This window comes from Medicago truncatula, chromosome 8, assembly GCF_003473485.1.
Source record: "Medicago truncatula cultivar Jemalong A17 chromosome 8, MtrunA17r5.0-ANR, whole genome shotgun sequence".
NCBI classification, from domain to species: domain Eukaryota; kingdom Viridiplantae; phylum Streptophyta; class Magnoliopsida; order Fabales; family Fabaceae; genus Medicago; species Medicago truncatula.
This window is the reverse complement of record NC_053049.1, coordinates 43,639,700-43,652,799: the sequence shown is the minus strand read 5'-3', so window position 1 is coordinate 43,652,799 and position 13,100 is coordinate 43,639,700. Positions and strand designations below refer to the sequence as shown.

Below are 13,100 nucleotides of genomic sequence, written 5' to 3'. Positions count from 1 at the left end.
TTAGAAATGCAAGACAAAGGAATGTCAGTTTATTTTTGTTGTGCTAGTTCTCTATACTTGGTTTGTCTGGTGGTGAATATCATATACAACAATCATTCTTCTCATTGTTTTATGCTAAAATGCTTTCCTTAGTTCAGTTAGCAGCTTTTGTGGGTGTCAATCAAGGTAAAAAACATGTCATTCATATTTGTTGAGGACGAAATTCCCTTCTTTCTTTTTATAGATAAATGTTAGTAGTAATTAGTTTGCTAAGGGAAACTGTTAGTAGCTACTGCTGCATATAACTCTTGCATCATCCCAACCTAAACTACTGGACTGTTCCTTCTGGGGCAAGGATGAAATTCCCATTTAAGAACCATCATGCGTATTAATAATTCTGAGCCACATGAGAACTCCGCCACAGTCACCAATCGAACTATTCTTCCTCGCTTCTTCCAAAGATTTCCTAACCTCACTTCCCTCCATGTTACTGGCTTATGCGGAGACACTCACGTTCAAGCGCTTTTTGCCCACCCCTCCACTTCCTCTATAGACATCACCTTGGAATGTAGCGCATACCACTGGAAAAAAAAACCTGGGGCTTGATAGTTAGCCCGCATTTGGAGTGAGAGAACACGGGAAGGGTTCCCCCACACCTAATAAGAGCTTTATTTAATACTTCAATCTCTTTCTATTCTGCCAAACATGAAATATACCTCACGGCTGGGGACGGTCTGATGGAAATTGAAGGGTTAACAAATATTTACACCAACATATTCACCAATTCTAGCCTTCTCAACGAAGAAGAATTCTGAAGTACGCATGGCAATGCAAAAGCTGTTTTGGATTATTTTATATCTATTAATAGTGATTATTCTATAGATACATATTTTGGGAACAGGGACAAGATTGTTGCAGCAATGAGAGCTTTCAAAGGGTTGTACAAAACTATTTTTTAGTGAAAGAGAATTCGCTGAATTAACCTCACAAGGTTTCAAGGGAAAGGATACAAGCCCTAACTTGTGTCAAACCTAACTACAATCATGAATCATCATGCAAATTAACATACACCGTGCCATTTCTACTAATACTAGCCATCATGCCAACCTCAATTAATCATGCTATCATACGTCCTGTATCCAGCCATCCAATGATATTATGCAATACACCAACCACATCAGCAATTAATATCCTCTAATGAAAAAGAATACTTATGCTCCAAGTTAAACACGTGACACATTCGATGTAAATAAAGCTACTAGTCTCGGTTCACTTTGCTAGTCACTCGTTTTATAATTTCAGCAAATAAAACTTCATTCAAAATCTTTGTTAAATTGCTATCTCCAGGCTCTACTACTGTGCCATACACAGTAGAGGTTCTCTCAAGTCAAATGCACCAATACAGGTTCTCTCAAGTCAATTTCATATCTAACAAAAGTTTAAAAAACTTATCTTTTAAATTGTATAAATGACCGACTTAAATAAAGAAATATAAACTATAGCATTCATGTATTGATAGCATATAAACGGTTTCTTCAAGTAAAAATATTCAACAAGTCTATAAAATCGTCACTAATATAAATAAGTTTGAGATTAGCAGAAGTAATGCAAATTAGTTTTTTTCTTTAAAGACGTAATGCAAATTAGTTGGCCACAAGCCTCTTGCACAGAGTATCATTTTTATAATCAAGAAATTAAAATAATGGTTGATATTCTTTAAAAAATAAAATAATGGTTTGATACTAAACACACATATAATAAGCTTTTTTTTTTATCAACATACATACTACTAAATTACGTGCTTATATATGCACAATCAAATCTCAATGTATCGATATTAGAAGGTTAATATGATAAAATTTTGAAGTGAATAAGTGGGGTCTCCGGGATTCGAGCCCCTGCCTTTGCATATAACAATGAATGTCCCTCCCACCAACTGAGCTATGCTCACGGGGACCTGTTGAATAATTTTTTTAATTATATGTAAAACACTGTTAAATATTTGCATGTATCCGTCACAAATTTTATGTGCTATATCTGCTGAAGATTTTTTTTTATGTATCGATATAAGAAATTTAATATGATAAAATTTTAAAAACTTATGACTATCTTCAAAATATTAATATTACCGTATTTCCTTAAAAAATACATTACGTGTTTCTATTAAATATTTTTTCATTTTATCTGGCAAAAAACATATTTAAAATAAAAAGTTGAAATATTTATAGGGACCAAAACAAGTTTAACCCGATAGTAATAGATTTGTTTTAGGGTTAATAGGGTTTTAACTCTCTCTAATATATGTCATTTTTGGGTTTGGCCCCTTTAAAATTTTTGTTTTGGTTTACGTCCTTGTAAATATAGGCCATTTCAGATTTTTTTTTTTTCTCAGAAATTTTGGTTTTTGAATGGCCTATTAGGGGGGTATTCTGGAAAAAAAATAATTTTACAAGGACAAAAACCAAAACAAAATTTTTACAGGGGTCAAACCCGAAAATGACCTATATAATAGGGGTGTAAAGCACTATTAACCCTTTGTTTTATTATGCAACAAAAAAAGATTTATTTTAAATAAGGGTAGAAAGTTCTTTTTTATTTGTTTTAGGTTGGAATATTTATAGAACCAAAACAAAACATGTTTAACCTGATAAAAGATTTAGAATTTAGCCATGTATCACTAGATACAAGTTATAGCATATCATCAATAACAAAGAATGAATGAAGAAATTGTGTACCTTTAAATTAGGTTGATAAAGGATAACCGCCAACAAAGCTGACAACTATGAGAGAGATAACTATCCTCGTTCCATCTAGTTTTAGGTTTTCACAATGTTGTTCAGAATGCTTAACCGTCTGATGGGAATGATGTTTAAATAGCTAAACGACTGAAAGCAGAGACCTCTCATTGAACTCAGCTAAATTGTCAAACCCATTACAGTCCATTTAATAACAATAGTTCAATCACACATATTCATCGACTAATTAGTGCTTAACACAATATATCATAATTATAACGTTAACTTATAATAATCGATTATTGTCGATCCATAATTGATTAATTGAATAATTAATCCAAGATAACCCGATAGTAATAGATTTGGTTTTATTATGTACAGAGAAAAAATTTGTTTTAAATTAGGGGAGAAAGTTCTTTTTTATTTTTTTGAGGAACGGGTAGAATGTTCTTGTATGGCAGGGATACGATATAAATTGGGGGAATTGTTTACTACAATGACTTCACCAGCAGCAGCCAAATCCAAAGTTCCAAAAAACAACGACGGCGGCAGCAGAAAAGGAAAATCCAAGAAAAGGAACAAAAATAAATGGCGGCGGCAGCATGTTCATATTTACCGGAGGATATATGGGAGTCTATCTTCAAATTCCTCGACGGTGACAACCACACTTTCAAGTCTCTCTCCATCGTCTCCAGACAATTTCTCGCCATCACCAACCGTCTCAGATTCTCCGTCACAGTCACCAACCGTACCATCCCATTTCTTCCTCGCCTCTTCCAAAGATTCCCTAATCTCACAGCCATCAACTTCACCCGCTTATCACGAAGCCATAGTTATTCTTTTAACTAGAGAAGGCTAAGACACGATACTTTAGATTTATAGTTGGATTATAATTTCATTCTGATTTTAGTTTGTTGCTGCAAACTCATGTATTGAGTTAGAGTTTTTTTTTTTTTTTTTTTTTCCTTTTATCTACTGCATACATGTTTTAGTCCCTTAAATTATTTTTAGTTTTCATTTTAATCCCCTAACAATAAAGCGTTTTAATTTAGTCCCATAAGTTTTCCTCCGTTTACTAATGTGATCCTCTCCGTTAGTTTTTTAATGTCTAAATTTTTTCATGTGATTTTAACCATTTGATTGCATGTCCATTGTATCTAATAGTGAACCGTCAGCATCTAATCTTTTTTCATTTTTCATCATCTTCTTCCTCATGTCTTCATTAACTTTTTCCATATTTTTTTTCTTTTCAAAAACCTAAATCCATTATCTGTAATTGAAATTTAAATTCATAAAAAATTACAACCTCAGATTTACAACATCACAAAAAATCAGTAATTAAAATAACTCAAAAATGAAATCTGAGTTCCATCAACAGTCACCACAACAAAGAAGAAAGAAGAATTCATCCTAATCTCTTTAATCCCTTTAAACCCCCCATTTTTGGTTCTGAATCAATCAAGCAATAATCATTTCTTCTTCTAACGAATTTGATTCAAAACCCATAAATTCAATGATTCAAAAACAAAAATTAATTAAATGAATTCAAAACCCAGAAAAGAAGAAAAAAAAGGAAAGAAAAAGAAAGGAAAATGTTATGTTAATGAAGAAAATTAAGGAAAAGGAGAAGGAAAGAAGAAGAAAAGGAAAGAAGAATAAAAATGGGGGAAGAGGAAAAAAAGAAAGAAAAAGAAAAGGAAGAAATGAGGAGAAAGAAGAAAAAAGGCTTAATTGTACTTTTGGACTCCTATCTTTCCAAAAGTTGCGGTTATGGACCCCTAACTAATTTAAATACAAAACAGCCCCCTATGTTTTGATTCTTTGGCAGTTTTGAACCCCCAGTCCAGTGTTGATTCGGTCAACGCTGATGTGGCACCCTAAGTGAGGTGCCACGTGTCATTTTTTTATATTTTGCCTTGGGGGGCCAAAACTGCCAAAGAATCAAAACATATGGAGCTGTTTTGTATTTAAATTAGTTAGGGGTCCATAACCGCAACTTTTGGAAAGATAGGGGTCCAAAAGTGCAATTAAGCCAAAAAAAAATTATGGGTTGGTATGAAAAATGGAGGAAAAGTTATGTTGAAGATGATTAGGAGGAGGATGAAGAGTGGAGGAAAAATTAGTTAATAAATGGTACACTATAATAATAGACATGCACAATCCAACGATCCTCTTTTTAACTAAAATATCAAATGGTTAAAATTATAAAACTTAGTAAGGTCTATGATGGACCACCTATAATGTTGGTCCACCTTAGACATTTAGTGTTAAAAATAGACGGAAATGACCAAAAAGGTAAATGGCAAAAGAGTTATGAGACCAAATTGAGACACTTTATAGTCAGGGGATCAAAATGAAAACCAAAAATAAGTTAAGGGACCAAAACATGCATTAAGCCTATTATATATATTAGGGTTAATAGGCCTTTACTCCCTGTAATATAGGTCACTTTTGGTTTGACCCCCTGTAAATTTTTTTTTTGGATTCGGTCCTTGTAAATATTTTTTTTTTGTTTTGGAAAACCCTCCTAGACCAGCTGACTGTGCATTTTTGCTGATGTGGCATGCTGCGTCATCTTTTTCAGATGACGTGGCGCGCTGACTGTATAATTTTTTTTATGGGGTACACGTGGCATTTATGATTTTTAAAAAAAAATAAAAAAACGAAAAATATTTTAAAAAATAAAATAAATTCTGGAAAAATAAAAATATTAATAAAAATGAATAAAAAAACGAAAATAATTATGGAAAAATAAATATAACTGAAAAAAAATCTGGAAAAATTTAAAAATTCTAGTAAAATCTAGAAAATTTAATAAAAAAATTAATATATATCAAAATTTTCAAAAAAATTATTAAAAAAAGTCTAAATTAAATTAAAATTATAATTTTTTTTTGAAATTCTATTATTCATGATCTAATGTTATGTTTTTTTTAATTATGAATATACTTTCCAATATTTTGATTTTCTATATAAAAAATAAAAAAACAAACTTTTTAATTTCGAAAGAAAAATCTGAACTTTCATTTTTAATTCTATTCTTATTAGATTCATAAATTTTGAAATATTGTAAGTTGCTGAATTTTTTATTTTTTATAAAATAAAACTTCTTAATTTCAAAAAAAAAAAATGATTTTTTTTTTTTTTTTTTTCAGAATTTTTAAATTTTTCCTCTATTGAAAATATTATGGAAATATGAATTTTTTGAAATATATTAATTTTTCCAGATTTTATTTTATTAAATTTTCTATATTTTTTTCATTTTACCAGATTTTTTAAATTATTCCAGAATTTTTTTTACTAAATTTTCTAGATTATTTCATTATTTTTCATTTACCAGATATTTATTAATTTTTCCATAATTATTTTCGTTTTTTTAATCATTTTAATTAATATTTTTCTAAAATTTCTTCGTTTTTAAGAATATTTTTATTGTTAGAATATTTTTATTCTTATTTCATTTTTATATACTATTTTTTAACAATTTTTAAAGAAAAAATCATTAATGCCACGTGTACCCCATAAAAAAAAATTATACAGTCAGCGCGCCACATCATCCAAAAAAGGTGACGCAGCATGCCACATCAGCAAAAAAGTACAGTAAGCTGGTCTAGGGGGTTTTCCAAAACAAAAATATTTTACAAGGACCGAATCCAATTTTTTTTTTACAGGGGGCAAAACCAAAAGTGACCTATATTACAGGGGGTAAATGCCTATTAACCCTATATATTATCTAACTTTGAGTTTTTCTTTTATTTGCTACAATGTTTTTTTTATGTCCCTGTATGTTGCCAAGTTTGCAATCAGTTTTTATACTGAACTATTTCACATTGAATGCATTTTTGTAACGAAGCCAAGTTTGCTTCTTTTGGTCTATTATTAAAAGTAGGGTCTAGCTAAGCCCTAAGGGCAATGGTTAAGGATTCACATTGAATATATCTAAAGATTTTTTAAGTTTTTCGTTTTTCTCAAAGTGATTCTTTAAGTTTCAAAAGTCCCAAACAAGTTCTTTAAGTTTCAAAAGTTCCAAACAAGTCCTTTTAGTTTTTGAATCGTTTCAAACAGGTCCTTTTAGAGGATGACGATGATGATTCAGATGATAGCAACAAAGAGTATTATCCACCATATGCCATGCCTAAAAAGATGACTAATTTTAAGTGGGTGTTAGGAGTTAGATTTGGTACCAAAGATGAGTTCAAGAAAGCAATTACCAACTATGTTATCTACATTAGGACTTATTTGAAACAATTTAAAAACTAAAATGAGAGATTGTTGTTGACACATTTGGTTTGACTGAGAAACACGAGTAAATTACTCAAATGCCCCTCGGCAGTTAACTATCGAAATTTTAAAGAACCGGCTGCAATTAACTGTCGAGGAATTTCAAACCTGAAATTAAATAAGGAAATACACCTATATTTTTCTTAATTAAATTTAATTCTTTAATCTTTTTAAGGAATTAAACATAATTATTTCTATGATTTCATTTCTATGATTTTGTTGCCATAAATGAAGAAACATGAGAGAATAATATATGCAATCGGTAGTTAATGGACCTAAAATGATGATTCAATAAAAAAAAAAGCCACAACAAAAACGTTACAAATGATAGAATAATTATATTTGTAATTATTAGTAATTAATTTCATTGATGTCTGTCATTATTCATAGGTTTGACTAACCTATTATTACTTTATACTAATATTTCAGATATTATTACTTTAATTAACATGAAAAACGCAACAACAAAAAATAAAAATGTTTGCTATCAGTAATTAATGGACCTAAAATGGTGATTCAATAAAAAAATGCAACAACAAAAAACATTATAAATGATAGAATAATTATATTTGTAATTAATTTCATTGATGTCTGTCATGATTCATAGGTTTGACTAACCTATTATTACTTTATAATATTTTAAATATTATTCATATCTCTTTCAAATAATTATATTTGTAATTATTCTATTAATAAATAAAACCTTTTTTTTTTGTTGTAGAAATAAAACATCTTTTCTATTACTAGTAAGAAACGTGATCAAATATGTAATTCTAGGATCTCATATTTCTTCATTTATGACAACAAAATTATATGAATGAAATCAACAACCTTCTAAAAAAGATCATGTAGTAAATAATTAAATTTAATTAAAGAAAAAATTTAGATGTATTTCCTTATTTAATTTCAGGTTTAAAATTTCTCAACAATTAACTGCCGAAATTTTTCTGGACAGTTAACTGCAGTCGATTCTTTAAAATTTCGACAATTAATTGCTAAAAAATATTTGGATAAATTACTCGTTTCTCGGGTAAACCAAATCACAATACTCAAAACAAAAAGGAAACGGATAAGTTACCTCGTTTAAGGGGTAACGAACGCCGACAGAGTATATAAAAACGCGATTGGATTGAGAAAATATATGCAATAAATAAATAAATAATAAAAAAACGTACGTAGTAAACAGTAATACCAAAACGGAATTCAATTCTTCTTCTCCGTTATCTCATCTCTTCCATTTCACAGTAACTAGTAAGACCTAACCCAAACTCTTTTTTAATTCATTTCATCATTTCAATTCAATCTCATTATTTCTTTGCTTCTTTATATCAATTCAATATACGCTTTCTTTTTTATTATTCAACTTAAATTCACAATTCAATCCTTCAGGAATTCTACTGTTTTTCCTTTTTACCATTATGGAATCTACAATGTGTACAAATATGCTGATAGTCATAGGGTTTAACTTACTCTCAAATTTCATTTGACTCTTTACGATTTTTTTAATCAATTTCTATATATTTATTTCATTTTAATTTCTAATAATAACTTGTTGAATCCATTTCATCAATATTTTACTTTATAATATCTAAATTTAGGCCTTTCGATTGGACTTTGATAGTACGTTACTCTAAGAAAATACAATAATTTATTTCTAATCGTCCATGTCTCTACTCTCTCTATAATAGATACTATATTTTATATTATATTATTTTATTTTGTGATTAAATAAAGGATTACATTAAGGTGCAATCAACATTGTGCTTCAGGTTTATCAAGAGTTAAATCTGCACTGCAGTGTTGCAAACTGAGTATTCTGTTGGAGAATGTATGCATCCACTTTTTTGACTTGCTTCTAGGCCTGTTTTTTCATAGAGAATTATACTTCCCTTTAGATTTGAAGCAAAAGCATGTTTCATGCGCGCGGTTGTATTTTGGTTGAAAGACGTGCTGGCTTTTGGTTTCATAGTTTTAGATGCAGAAGATAGCATTGTGAGCTGAGTTAAATAAATATCATTGAAAAAGAAGGTAGAAGCTCAAATTGTGTTTTAATCTGAATTCACACTAATCAGATGGGCAAGGAAAATGAGTCACCTGTTAAGAAAGAAGAAGTTAGCGATGATGGCTCCTCGAATGTTGAGATGAGAGATTTAGAATCTCAATCTCGACTTAGTTTGGAGAGGGAGATGGGCTTGGCGAGTTGCCGCGTGTGCCAATGCGCCGAGTCTGATAAACGAGGAGATGCTGCCCTAGAATTTTTGGGCATCACCCCAGTTATAGAAAGCAAAGGGGAAGTAAAGTTGGATGGCAAGGAAATTCCAAAAGACACTACACCTAAAAAAAACTTTGAATGCAAACCCGGGATGATGGAATTTGTAGGACCTAACGGGGAGGTTTTTGTATGTAAGAATGATTTGGAAATTGGTTTGTCTCATGAAGATAGGTTAATTGAACTTGGTTGTTGTTGTAAAAACGACCTTGCTTTAGTACACTATGCTTGTGCGCTCAAGTGGTTTATCAATCATGGATCTACAATTTGTGAAATATGTGGACATATAGCAAATAATATCAGAATAGCTGACTTCAACAAGGTTATTGGTTCCTTAAAAGAATATGAAGCACTGAGGGAAAGAACTGTCAATGGAGATCTAGGTCCCGCACAAGATCATCCAAATACTGGTGTGGATCCTGATGCTGTGGCTGCTATCCGAAGGCAACGGTTAAGTGAAATTGCACTATGGTTTTGTCCTCATAATAGCAATAACTTTAACAACAATAGCAATGTGGACTCAGTTTCACAACTTGTTTCTGAACAGCCGTTGAATTTTATTGTCGAAGAACCTGAACCCGTACAGAATACCCGAACTAAGTGGGCTGTAGAATGTACAGGGATCTTGCTTGCTACAGGGTTGCTTACCATCACCCTTGCATGGCTTATAGCTCCTCGTGTTGGAAAGGTATGTGAATATCAATTGAGATATTTGACAAAACATGCTAATATGTTTATATTGAAGGTTTTGCTTAGATGTTCTTTCTTTACCTAAATGTGCCCTTATATGCATGCATGGACCCCTAGCATCTTAAATTTTCAGAACATTATTTATGATAGTGATAAAGACATTGAGCTAGGCATGACGTTTTAAATGACAATTCTTCATTTTCCTACTCGTTATAATAAATTTCTTTACAAAGGGTCACAGTAACTCAACATTTTCCTCCTTCTAACCATAACCTTGTGATTTAGCTGAGAATCTCATTTTTGTATACTATGAAAATGTTGACCATATTGAAATTGCCTATTATGGTTGTGTTGTATATCATGAAGTATGTTCCTTTTTATGCTTGCCACTGTAAGCCATTCATTTACATACAGTCCGTATGATATCTAGTAAAACAGGTCTTGATTTCTGCTCTGTAACTTGAAAGAATGAGCTAGTGTAAATCGGTGTCATGCCAACTTAACAATCGTTAGCTAACTCTAATTCTTGAATATTTATTTCTTTTGAATTGGGTAATAATGAATTACTTTTCGGGAGAACATTTGGGCGGGGAATGTTTATTCTTTACAGGCCTTTCCTATTCCTCTACTTTGCATAACTTGCCTTTACCCGCTTCTGTTCTACTCAGGGTAGATGTATAGGCTTCTAGGCGCTTGGGCCCCTGCCAGACTTTTTTAAGACCTTTTTATCTCCACTATAAATCATGTGCACGTGCAATGGAAAGATGAAATGGCTGATCAATATAAGTAGTAGTGGAACAATAATAAGTATGAGAAGCTACCCACTAAACTAAATCTACAAAAGCCAACTCTTTAAATCCATGATTTTTCTTATCATTTACCTCCAAATACAAACTCAACAGCTCCTCCAATCCCTTCCGATCATTTAGTCCATAAGTCTCGACCACCATCTCTTAAATTGAACACATGAAGTCCCTTAAAGTCCCAGTGGCCATGCTAATGGCCCTTGCCACTGCTAAATCCTGGCTCTGCCCTGATTAAGGGGTATGCTTTTCTAAGAATATTTGAATGACAGGGAAACTCGTGAACTACAAACTTTTCTGTTCCTACTAGATTTATGTCTATCTGTCAATAATGATAGGAGAGTTAGAATTTGGACTTCTATGCGGAGTTACTTTTCCAATTCCAAGAGATACACACTTCTAGTCTTCAAAGTTTCCTTCTTGACAAACCTATTTTGAAGCCCAAATCTTCCTGAAAGATAAGTCTTTAGATTGGAGAATTGTTCTTATTAAAATTAATACAAAGCACTTGTTGCAATTTTTTGAGCATCACTTCTCGTTTTTTTTATGTGTGATGATATGTGCAAATCTAGCTAAGAAAAAGAATGGTTTCTGTTTCTGCAATGGAAGCTTGTTACTTTCCTTTGGATTTTTTTTAAGCTTTGCGAAGCAGCGAATGTGTTGCATTAGCCCCAGAAGGCAGGAACAATTATATATACATATTTTTTTATACGTGTGTGTGTAGTTAACAGTGAAGTTTGTCATAATTTAAAAAAAAACAATAAATTTTATCACTTATAATTAACTAAAAAGGTTTTGGTAAGACTTCAAAGGCTAAAATCTTATGTGTGGCTTTTTTGGCTATCGTTCAGTTTGTGTTGTTGGAGCATAATGCTTGTATGTTTAAGAGTGCTTCTTGCCCTGGAACTTCTTTGGCGACTTACTGAGTCATTAGTACTTCAAGAGAGTTGCTATTTTGGACTTGCAAAGTGACGACACATCCTTATCATATTCCTTGTTATTTCTTACACTTGTATATAATTATTATTTCTTACACTTGTATATTTTTGTTTTTTTAGGTATTTTCTTAAAATACAGTGGTATTGTTTGTTTTACAGAATTTTTGTTATATGTATTTGCTTCTTATTCCCTATAGATTTTGGTTAGAAGCATGTTCCTAATACTACTACTGCCTACAATTTTTTTGTCTAGAAAACTGCAGGAAGCGGTCTTCATATCCTTCTCGGTGGTGTTTGTGCTTTAACAGTGGTGATTTTTTTCCGCTTTGTAAGTACTTCATGTACCTTCCTTTTGGGCCACTGGTTGTATTTTTTGAAAGAAATTTGGTTCAGATTGTTATCGTTTGGCTGGATTAAATTAAACTTTACTATGGTTATAAAAATAATTAATATAAGAAGACCATGATTATATGTGTTGGTTCATTGTTCAATTTCAACCAGCACGGAACTTTGAATAATTGAATGAATCATTTTCAAAGTTATGACTGCAGGAACTAGGAAAACAAATACAATGTTTGATCTTAATGGCATTTACATAACTGATTAGCAATATTTTTTTCCTTTCAATTTTGGTGCCAATCAAAATCTAATTGTTTCTCTCCGTGTAATTGGTTATTGCAGTTTGTGCTTACAAGAATCAGGTATGGACCTGCACGTTATTGGGCAATATTATTTGTTTTCTGGTTTCTTGTCTTTGGAATATGGGCTTCACGGACGCACAGTGCTCATACAACGTGATCCCTTGGTACAGACTACAAAGCTTTACCATGTCTGTTTAGTCCTGTCTACCTATCTTCCCTCGGCCCTTCTGGCCCCTCCTATCTTTTTTTAACTCTTGTTTTATTTCCTTGCCATCTTAAATTTTGTGATTATAGGCATTCACTATGAAACTACTTAAGAGTATATTTGGTAGATTATAATATTTGTGCGATGTAAAATAACAAGCGTGCGTTCCTTAGCTAGATTTCAGACCCGAATTAGTTGTGAACCATTGGTCAAATGAGTAGAATGTATCACTTGCCAAGGGAACAACCATCATGATACTGTGGCTGGGGTCAGTGGGTTACGGACCAACTACAATGATAAATTTGATGGCATTCAATGATATATGATATCCAATGGAAGGAAACTAAAGTGTAATTTGATAAGAGTTATTTTGAATATTGATATACGAATGTACAAAATTTATATCAATTACATGGTGAAAATGAGTGCAAATCATGAATATTCTCATCATATATAGGCACATGTCAAAAGTATTTGCCCTTGCTTATGCTATGGCGTGTGCGAAATCAATAGTCTTCCAAGTTACTGGAAGTGATATACTTTGATCTAATGCTGAGGT

General features: G+C 31.6%; 1 protein-coding gene across 3 annotated transcripts; it reads left to right on the top strand.

Moving 5' to 3' along the window:
• The first annotated feature begins 8,133 nt into the window (after positions 1–8,133).
• On the top strand, positions 8,134–12,991 carry LOC11429128 (uncharacterized). Of its 3 annotated transcripts, none has more exons than XM_003630302.4 (4): positions 8,134–8,246; positions 8,765–9,952; positions 11,949–12,023; positions 12,377–12,991. In XM_003630302.4, the coding sequence occupies exons 2-4, from the start codon at positions 9,068–9,070 to the stop codon at positions 12,491–12,493; spliced, it is 1,077 nt and encodes a 358-aa protein (XP_003630350.1). In that variant the 5' UTR covers positions 8,134–8,246; positions 8,765–9,067; the 3' UTR covers positions 12,494–12,991. The 3 variants fall into 3 exon arrangements, with proteins under 3 accessions (XP_003630350.1, XP_024628746.1, XP_039685249.1); XM_024772978.2 differs by having other exon boundaries at positions 8,157–8,239; XM_039829315.1 differs by lacking the exons at positions 11,949–12,023; positions 12,377–12,991 and adding an exon at positions 11,609–11,926 and having other exon boundaries at positions 8,157–8,239.
• The last annotated feature ends 109 nt before the right edge of the window (positions 12,992–13,100 follow it).